Source organism: Vitis riparia, chromosome 16 (genome assembly GCF_004353265.1).
Source record: "Vitis riparia cultivar Riparia Gloire de Montpellier isolate 1030 chromosome 16, EGFV_Vit.rip_1.0, whole genome shotgun sequence".
NCBI classification, from domain to species: Eukaryota; Viridiplantae; Streptophyta; class Magnoliopsida; order Vitales; family Vitaceae; genus Vitis; species Vitis riparia.
The window spans coordinates 22,972,935-22,983,831 of record NC_048446.1 but is presented as its reverse complement, the minus strand read 5'-3'; the positions used below and the strand labels follow the sequence as shown (position 1 = coordinate 22,983,831).

The 10,897-nt window shown below is 33.1% G+C and overlaps 2 protein-coding genes across 2 annotated transcripts; both read right to left on the bottom strand.

The window, feature by feature from the left end:
* Positions 1-1,064: 1,064 nt before the first annotated feature.
* Positions 1,065-1,742, bottom strand: LOC117933759 (protein RESPONSE TO LOW SULFUR 3-like). Its single transcript, XM_034855279.1, has one exon. It carries the CDS (start codon positions 1,725-1,727, stop codon positions 1,305-1,307), a length of 423 nt encoding a protein of 140 aa, XP_034711170.1. The 5' UTR covers positions 1,728-1,742; the 3' UTR covers positions 1,065-1,304.
* A 4,239-nt stretch (positions 1,743-5,981) lies between these two features.
* Positions 5,982-7,193, bottom strand: LOC117933437. The gene has a single exon (XM_034854792.1). The coding sequence runs from the start codon at positions 7,191-7,193 to the stop codon at positions 5,982-5,984; it is 1,212 nt and encodes a 403-aa protein (XP_034710683.1).
* Positions 7,194-10,897: the final 3,704 nt, after the last annotated feature.

Genomic DNA, 10,897 nt, shown 5'->3' with positions numbered 1-10,897 from the left:
GCAGTTGGGCAAACAAAATGAGATTGCCACTTGTATGAAACTTAAAATACCCAATACTTTTGAATTGGGATTTTTTTTTTTTTTTATAACCGTGGATGTCCGGGCCAGCTTATGCGCACCTCGACTAATCCCACGGGGCCCTGAAGTTAACAACCGGGTAAACCTCTAGTAGCCTTGAGAGTACTCGAACCGGTGATCAATGGGGAGCAAACCCAAACTTTTGAATTGAGATTTAAGGTGACAAAAGTTGAAGGGAAAATGCTTGATTAAACATAGACTAGACTAGCTTTGAAAAATTCTTGGGTGTAGATTTTGCATATGTCAAACTTGCAATCTTGGTGGTTGAAAGTATAAGATGAAATTTAGGTCGTTTGATGATGTGGCAAATATACTAAATCATACACAAATGTATAAGATGATGAAATCAAGTACAAAACAATGGTAGGAAGTTGGGTATGAAGAAATAAGATTAGATCACACGTGGGGTATGTTATGATTGGTCTCATGGTCCTGATTTTGGGGCTCAAAATCTTTAAAGGGTTGCTTGTAGTACAAAACAATAGCACGAAGTTGGACATAAAGAAGCAAGATTAAATTACATACGTGGTATGTTATGATTAGTCCTATGATCTTGATTTTCATCACGCATCGATTGGATACAAGTGGGGCCCAAAGCCTAAAATATTTAGAGGGTTGCTTGTGGTACAAATTGTACTTAGTTGGCTATATGGAAATAAGATTATATACGTGGCGTGTTATGATTGGCCCTGATTTTCATTCCATAACGATTCGGTGCTAGTTAAGGGGTTGCCCTTGTACGTAACATTTGAGGGGTTGCTTGTGGCATGGGGATTCAATGAAGCTTTCAAGGTTCTTGACTTTGCGGCTTTCTGTGTTGGGTAAAAGTCACGGTACCTTGTAATCTATATATTCGACTTTGGTTTGAAAATTTTTGTTGGAGCTGCCTGTGCAAATCAAAAGTCCAGAAAAAAAAAAAAGGAAATAATAAATAAATTATAAATTTCATTTTTGTTTGATTGTAGGGAAAAAAATTTGAGGAGAAAGAAAATTAAATTATCATGAAATGTATTTCAAAATTCAGACCCACAAAATTACAATCTTTCACTAGAAGAAATTGTATCAGACATATGCCCAGAAAAGGGTTTAAATCAACATTCTGGTTAGAAAACCATAACTTAATTACAAAGAAAAGAAAGTATTGAAAAATAAAGGAACCAAACACGCCTCAATCCCCAACCTTGAGATATAGTACAGATTTAGGATCGAGCTTCAAAGGCAAAAACCTAAGTGGGAACGGGAGTAGGGCCAGGCTGGATAAGCCTGTGAGCCTGAGAGAGCTGATTCATCAAAGACACTATCCGGTTATTGTACTGACGCGCTTGATCCACGGCCTCCGCCTCCAGTTCCCCGAGCTGCGAGCACAGCCTCTCCTCCGCCTCCTCCGCCACTCTCAGCCGCTCCCGTGCTCTCTCCAGCTCCCTCCTCATCCTCTCCTCCCTGTCCTGGCTCTTCTTCAATTCCTCCTCCAGCTCTTCGTTTCTCCTCCTCAACACCTTCTCCTCCTCCTGTTCCTGGTTCGCCGCCTTGGCTGGCCGCCGTGGTTGAGCTACTGGCACTGCGATGCTGGGAGCCATGTTGTAGTTAGCGTGTGTTCTCTGCCCCTTAATGGCATTGAAGGGGGCCTCTTTATAGGCCATAAATGTCATGTCCAGGTTCAATGTATCTGCTCCTCCGAAAGTCGCTTACGTATTTGCTTATCGTATATTACTGGCCGACCCCTGGCTTCTAATGCTAAGTCGTCGTGACGCTAACGGCCGTTGGCCCCACTCGACACCGCCTATTGTTTCTAGAGTGCGACTCTTTCCAATTCAACCCCACGTTCTCTTGTTTTCTTCTGTCAATTTTTTATTGTATGAAAGTTTGAGTCATGTTCTTCAAGTCTTTGATCACATGATTTCAGGGGTTAAATCGTTATTTTCATATCTTTGTAATTACATTTTTCTATAATATTGGTAATATTTTCTATGTAAAATGTTGAAAAAAAAAGGCAAGAGTCCGAAAAATCAAAGCGGGATTTAATAATTACATCACTTGTTATAAGAATGACAATTCATATTAATCCTAAGGGGTAGCTCGGTTGATACGGCCCTGAGCTTGCTTTCCAATGGTCACCAATTCGAGTTCTTTTAGGGTTATTGGAAGATTTACCCTTTGAAATATAATTCATGTTGATGGATCGTGAAAAATATATCGGGTTTAAATTATCTTTGTTCTAACACTAGGAAGCACTCAAGGATACAAATTTCTCTTGGTATAACCTTATATGGCTCAAAAGATTGACTAAATTATAAAATGTGAAAAGAGTGGTAGGGATGATCCCCAAAAATGATTTTTTTAATCAACCGTGAGAACTAATCCAGAGTTTAAGACCAAAATAATTTATTTGTAAAAAAAAATGATAAGAATAGTATCCATTTCAAAATATTTTTCAAAGTAGTCTTCTTTATCCACGTAAGCATCTACATGGATTTTAAGTGTAAAAAATCACCGTTGGTGACTGTGGTTTTAAAACTTACAGAAATTTCCTTAAAACCACAGTTACAAACTGTGGTTTTACAATTTCTCTTAGAACCACAGTTACTAACTGTGGTTTTAAAAGAAGTATCCTTAAAACCACAGTTACAAATTGTGGTTTTACAATTTCCCTTAAAACCACAATTAGTAACTGTGGTTTTACAATTATTTTTAATTCGTCTCTATTTTAATGGTGTTATAATTTTAATATTATTTTTAAAATATTTTTTTTTATCAAAACAACCATAAAACCACAGTTACTAACTGTGGTTTTACTAATGGTGTTGTAATTTTAATATTATTTTTAAAATATTTTTTATCAAAATAATCATAAAACCACAGTTAGTAACTATGGTTTTACAATTATTTTCAATCCGCACCTATTTTAATGGTGTTGTAATTTTAATATTATTTTTAAAATATTTTTTTTTATCAAAATACTCATAAAACCATGGTTACTATAACTATGGTTTTAAAAGAAGTATCATTAAAACCACAGTTACAAACTGTGGTTTTACAATTTCCCTTAAAACCACAGTTAGTAACTGTGGTTTTACAATTATTTTTAATCCACACCTGTTTTAATGGTATTATAATTTTAATATTATTTTAAAAATATTTTTTTTATCGAAACGGCCATAAAACCACAGTTAGTAACTGTGGTTTTACAATTATTTTCAATCCACATCAATTTTAATGGTATTGTAATTTTAATATTATTTTTAAAATATTTTTTATCAAAATTACAATTATGTTGTAATTTTCACAAATATTTTTAAGGGGAACTCATGTGTAAAAAAGTATGGGATTTTAGAACTTTGCTTTTCACAAATTTTTTTGTTACGACTATTTTAATATATATATATATATATATATATATATATATATATATATATATATATATATATATATATATATATATATATTTTCATATTTACCTTGAAAATTTGAGAAAATAATTTGGTCTACATGCATTCCCATAAAAATTTATATATTTATGGTAAATAAAATATTTATTTGTTTTACAAATATTTTCACATATGAACTAAAGAAAATCATTTATTCATATTATTTTTAAATTTTAAAATAACTAAAGAAATTGTTTATATTATTTTAAAATTTTATATTTTCATATGAAAATTAATGCTAATGATTATGATTTTAGGTTATTTATTATTAAGTATGATTTGAACTTATGTCTTGGTTAAAATGTATAATTTTTTAATTATATGAAAGAAAAATAGGTAATGGTTGTAATAATTTATTTAGTTAGAATTTCTTTCATTTAGACTTTAGGATGCATTTGAGTTTTATTTGTTTAAATTATCAAGGAAACATGTGAATAACATAACATCACTAATTTGAATTAACACTTTAAATAACCTAACATAACATCGTTCATTCTTCCCGGACGGAAATCCCTCATTCCACCCGGACGGGAATCGGGAATCCCTCATTCCACCCAGACGGGAATCCCTCATTCCACCCGGATATCTCATATCCGGAATTCTGTCCGGCCAGGGTTCCACTTTATCCGGATGTCTCACAGTCGCCATTCTGTCCGGCCGACATTCCACCTCTCCGGATATCTCACATCCGGCGCCTGTCCGGCCGACGTTCAAACTTCTCCGGATAGACATGTCCGGATCCTTCGGTAACGCCTATCCGGAGTGCACGCTTGACTTGTTCGCGATCCCCACACTTAGCTCCTGGGGTTTGAACCACCAAACCTCCAGGCTTTCCTTGTTTTCCGCCTAGGCTCTCATAGGTGCAAGGCCTACCCATGAGGCCTATTTCTCCGGGTCTGAATCAAGTGGCTAAGGGGTTGACACTAGCTAAGGCTATCCTAGTACATAGTGTAATAGGTTATAAATTTTGTTGATTACTCCCTTCTGAGGACCACAATCAAGGGACACCAGCTGGACACGTATCAAATGGCACCACAGTCAAGGACCATTGAGAGAACATGAATCAGCTGAGACACCAATTGGGAACGAATCACAAAGTATAATAGTTCTACAAACATGAAAAAAAGATCTCAATGTGTCCCACATGATGGAATTTTTCTCTTTCGTTGTGAACATCTACGGTAGATGACCATATTTGTTGTATCCATCTGTGCTATCTGAAAAGTCTCCATCTCTATAAACTGTGACACGTCATCTACATGTCATCTATAACTGATGGAGGTAGAACTCGATGTATACGTGGAGCTCAATGTCCTCTAGGTACCCGTACAAACAACCTGATTCATCAAAATATTCATATTACAATTTTGAAATTAACAGCAAAGTCTCTCTTATAACATAAGTATTGTCCAAAATACAAATAACATAATATCAACATCCAAAGCCTAGCACCCATCATGAAGGCCCAGCACCCATGTTCTTATTTGGACAAGAACGACGATTGTGACCACTTTGTTTGCACAAACCACATGTAACTGAGGTTTTACCTTCTCTAATATCCATTTCATTGTGCAAACGAGTAGATTTAGGTCGTCCACCTAACACACATTTCATTGAATCTGCAGGCACAATAACTGGACCAACATATGGTGGCCACTCGTACTCATTGTGTATGGGGTTAAACAGTGGTGCCGAAGTGCTAAAGTACGATTGTATAGTGTAATAATGTTGAACAAATGATCTAAAATCAATTGAATGAAAATGACATGCCGCTAGAATATGACTACATGGGAATCCATATATGAGTGTTTTGCCACATGTGCATCCATGCTCACGTAGGTTAACATAATGTGTTCTTCCACCAGATGATGTCTTTTTACTACCCCTACTGACCTTCACATTAAACAGTCCTTGGAAGTGATCATACAAAACAACCTCATGAGAACCTGCCTTAACAACATTTGCATTAATCTTAGCATCAATATAAGGAGTGTATTGTTCACCTGAAGCAAGTCGACTAGCACCATGTTCTCTTCTTACAGCAAAGTAACTATTAACTCGATAGAATGTCAATTGAACAAATGCGGTGATAGGGAAACTTCGTGCCCCTTTAAGCACACTATTGAACACTTCTGACATGTTTGTAGTCATTATGCCATATCGTTGACCTCCATCATGTGATAGTGCCCATTTCTCAAAGGGAATAGCCTCCAACCAGCTGAGTGCGTCTTGATTGATTCTCCCAATTGTCTCCATATGCATGTTGAATTTTTCTACCTTAGTTTCTAAGGCGGCTCTGCATAAAAGTTGTTTCAAGCATTTGTCCTTAAAGTGAGTCATAAAGTTGCTAGCAAGATGGTGCATACAAATTCGATGATATGCATTTGGCTCAAACCAACCAAGATAAACATCAGCAAACGCAGCCATAATGCCCGGATGACGATCAGAGATAACACAAAGACCCCTCCTTTCAGTTACTCAATTTCTAATACATGCCAAAAACCATCCCCAACTATCAACATTTTCACCATCAGTTAATGCAAAAGCAAGAGGAAACAATTGATTATTTCCATCACAGCCCATGGCAATCATTACAGTGCCCTTATACTTCCCATACAAGTGTGTACCATCAATAGTTAACACAGGACGACAATGCTTGAAGCCCTCTATGGAAGGATGAAATGCCCAAAAGACTCGCTGAAATACCTCTTCATTTCGCATATTTCCTGGGAATGTTTTAGAAATTACAACACATCCTGGATTGGCTTGCTCTAAGGCACCAAAAAAATGTGGCAGTTTAGCATATGATTTATAGAAATCACCAAACAAATTAGTTAATGCTTTACGCTTGCCTTTCAAAGCCTTAGTGTATGAGATATGGTACCCGAATCTTTCTACAACACTTGCTTGAATGGTAGCCACTGAAAGTGTGAATTGTGTCTTAATCATTCCCTCTATATGGGCGGCTATCAGGTTTGAGTCTAACTGATGATGATCTTGGTTCATGCAAGGATTGACACATGTGTGTGGGCCACTATATTTTTTGATCTCAAATAAAGATGTCCCTTTAACAACTGTAGCACGTAGTCTCCAAGGACATTGAGACTGTTCAACTTTCTTGCATCTTAGGACCAACAATTTCTTTGTGGATGACAAAACGATATACTCTTGGTGCGAATTAATAGAGTACATCTTTACAGCATGTTGCAAATCTCCTTTGGAATTAAATATTTGTCCAACTATGAACTCTCCAGTTGGATGTCCCATAAGAGTGTTTCCCCATGGGGTCCATTCACTTAACACAACATGACCAATGTTTTCAACATTTTCAAACTGTGGTGATGGTGCCAAATGATATTGCATTGGAGATAATTCAATTGGGTCATCTAAATCCTTTGTATCTGGATTGTTTGACAAGTTACATCCTTCCCCATCCATAGCCACATATCTCATTTGTTTTCTTTCAATTGCCTCACGAACAGCTAAAAAAGGCGAGCTACCTTCCCTATCTTGATTATCATCATTATGAACATCCTCGGCTCCTACACTGTCATCATCACATTGTCTTCCTTCTTCGTCTTCCTCATCATCTTCTGATCTATGCTCAAAAGTAAATGGATTTTGAACATTACTAGTACCATCATTTTCACCAAGTAACAAAGGCATGCAATTACCAATTGGTGAATTCATTTGTAAGTCAATAGGTACTTGTTCAACAAATAACTCAACTTCATCCATCCCAAATCTGTTATGCATTTCTAACATTCGAGCTACATCACTATCATTCTTTACTGGGCAAGGTTGGAATTTATTCCCTTTTTTCATAGGATACTTACAACTAAGTATTAATCGAAAATGTTCTTTATTGATGTCAGTGACCGAATATATCATTTCCAACAGTTGTTCATATGTTGTCCCAAAAGGCACATCAATAGGTTCAACCACAACTCTATCCCCAACATAATCAACATCGGTCTGTGTTCTCACCATTTTCCCATTACAAAAACAAACTATTGCCACCGATAAATTAGACATGGTTTACCTATAGAAGAAGCCAAAAAAATCAAATCAATTTCATTTTTAACCACAAAATTACACAATATAAAACATTACTAATAACATCAATTTGTAATGAAATAACAAATAACAATAATAGGGTATGTTATTAACAATAATCAAATATCAAATAAACAAAGGTTAGGGTTTTTCGGGTTCTAGGATAAGAGGAATACAAGGTGGAGGAAAGGGTTTTTCAAGTTTTTTGGATAGCTATGAAATTGAAAACAACTTGAGATTTTTAAAATTTTCAAAATAACTTGTTTTCCTCTGTTTGGTTGGTGAGAAAGCTAAGGAAAATGAGTGGGAAAAAACTCATGAACCCGAAAAAAATTTACCTAGCTGCTGGTGGGAGCCACTGGTGGGAGCCGCAGCCGGTGAGGAGAGAAAATGGAGCCGTAGATGGTGGAGCCGCAGAGAAGAGAATACTTTCTGGATTGTTGATTTCGGGAAAAAATTGGGTCTCCAAAGTAAAAAAACAAGTTTGACGAAGATGGCTTGTTGACGTGGATTACTGATGTGGATTCAAAAGAGTATTTTGGCAAATAGTTTGAAAACTGGATTAGTTTGGGGTTTTTTTTCCAAAGAAATACTACTTTGGTTGTAAACTCACTAATCCAATATAATAAAAGAAGAGGGAGAGGAGGCAAAATGATTGGCATACATTGGGTGGGATGGGGACCATGCATTGGGAAGTGGTCCAGTGGGGCCACAACCAAACTCAACCCAGAAGGGTCTGGACCATTCTACAACCTAAAAGGATGAAGGGTGTGGTTCTCCTCGATTTCTCCACTCACAATCGCTTTACCCTACAATGTGCATCTGAAAATTTTCCAATTCAAAAAAGGATAAAAAAAAGGGAAAGAAGAAAAAGGAAAAAGGCAAGGTTAGAATTATATTATCTGTTTGGTAACGTTTTTTAACAATTAGAAAGTAAAATGTTTTCAAAAAACATTTTTTTAGTTATTTTTAATTATATTTACTTTTTTTTTAGAAATTTATTTTAGAAAATAATTATATAAACATACACTATGATTAAAAATAAAATACTATATATAAAAATTATTTTCAAAATATACTTAAAAATTATATTAAAAGCAAGTTAAAAATATTTTAAGTTCCAAATAGGGTTTAAAAACTATTTTTCAAAACTATTTTAAAAAACATTTACTAAAAAAGGTTATAGAGTTTTCAAATATTTTCTTAAATTTCAAGTAAAGTTTTTAAATTTATTTTTTGAAAATATTAAAAAAAAAATGATTTAAATTAATTTCCTGACCACCATTTGGTACGAGATTCTTTTATTTCATCATAATATAAAAAATAATATCAACAAATATATATTTTTTAATTATTTATATCAAAATATCAACTAGTGCTGGTCAAACTCATTTAGAAGTGCTCATGGTAAAAATAATTTTAATTTGTATCATTATAATATGCTTATTAGAAGAATCATTTCATATTTGGAGAATTATATTAAAAAGTAATAATAAAATTGGAAGAAACAATCGATTGTATGGAGGGAGTATTAATCAACTAACATAATTGATAATCGTACCTACCACCTTTGCCATGAATATTCTACGGAATATTCCTTTTGATGGTGACGCTAGTTAATCATTGTAGGAGCTTTGAATGGGATCAATTGGGTAGGGCTTTTACATTGCATCATTCCATATTACCGTATGACTCCGACCTTTGATGCCTTAGTGGTTCTATTATTTAATTATTCATAAATTTATTAATTTTACCATTGCTTACGTGGCATAATTTGAAAGGGACAAAAAATGGATGATTGATGATTTGATATCACCATTTTTTTTCCCATCCAATCCTCGCTTTACACCTCAAAATCTCATTTCCCTCTTTTTTTTATTTTACATAATAGTTTTCGATAACATAATTCTATTCTCCATAACCAAAAAAAAATATATATTGATAATCAAAAACTATTTTCTATTCTTAAAAGTGAAAAATATGGTGTTATCAGATAATATCTTTTAAATTTTTTTAAGGGTTATAAATGATTAAAAATAAAATACTAAACATAAAAATATATATATATTTTTAAAATGTATTTAAAAAATTTAGGTTTTTAGATAGACTTTTATTATACAAACCATAAAAAAAACTATTTTTAAAAACTGTTTTTTATAACTGTTTTCGAAAACAGTTACCAAACAAACTATAAATCTTTTTCTTTATTTCAAATCTGGGATGGTCAATTGGGCCTTTACGGGAAATCCATTTACATCGTTGTGGGCTGGGCGATTGCAAGGCCCAGATAGGAGGGTCCTTTCTTGGGAGTGGTCTAGGCCCAATTATGATCTAATCCACCTTTCCACCCGCCATCACTACAAGCCCATATTATGATATTATCCATCACGATGTGGATCTAATGATGAAATTGAAATTTGCGAAGATGAGATTTTAAGAAATTATCAATATTAAATTTGATATAAAATTTTAATGAAAATTTCAGAAATACACAATAATTTTTATACTAAATTAATTTTTTTCAGTAAAATAATATATTTATAATAAAATTTGTAATATTAATTATAAAAGAATGTGATAACAAATATAACTCTGAAAATAAATAATATGATTTGATTTTAGCATAATATATTATATTTAATATCAAATTAATGATTCATATGGTTTAAATATTAATTTAATAAATTAAAAATAATGATAGTATGAGCATTATCCGATATAGTAAGGGTATAAATAAAGTTTGTTTCGGTTAATTTTTGAGTAAAAAATAAATCAAATTAAATATTTTAAGATTGATTTGGTTTGATTTTCTTAAATTTGTTTTCACCCAACTTAATAACATTTTCTAGTTTTCCATGGGGTTGTAGATTTGTTTTTGTTTTAAACCTAAAATCTATTGATTTGGATTTGATATTAAAAGTATATTGAATATATTTAGAATTAATTTAACTATAATAAAAAAAATGAAATATCAAACAATTATATATAAATTTTAAAATATTGGTGTGATATATGAAATAAAAAAATCAAAAACCAAAATAAGATTCGTTTTCAAAATTCTCAAACTAAATCAATATTTTTATTATTATTGTTTGGTTTAGATTGGTTTGTAGGTTTTTCGATTTTGCTCGTATTAATAAGTGAAAAAAATGATAATATATCCCAAATAAAATAATAAAATCCAACCTTTTAACTGATTTTTCAATCCAGATTTATTATTATTATTATTATTATTATTATTTACAATAGAAATTTGAATTTCTAACCTTTCAAAATCGAACTTCCCACCAACCCACCATACACGAACAGGATCAGTTCGAATCAACTAATCAGCTATC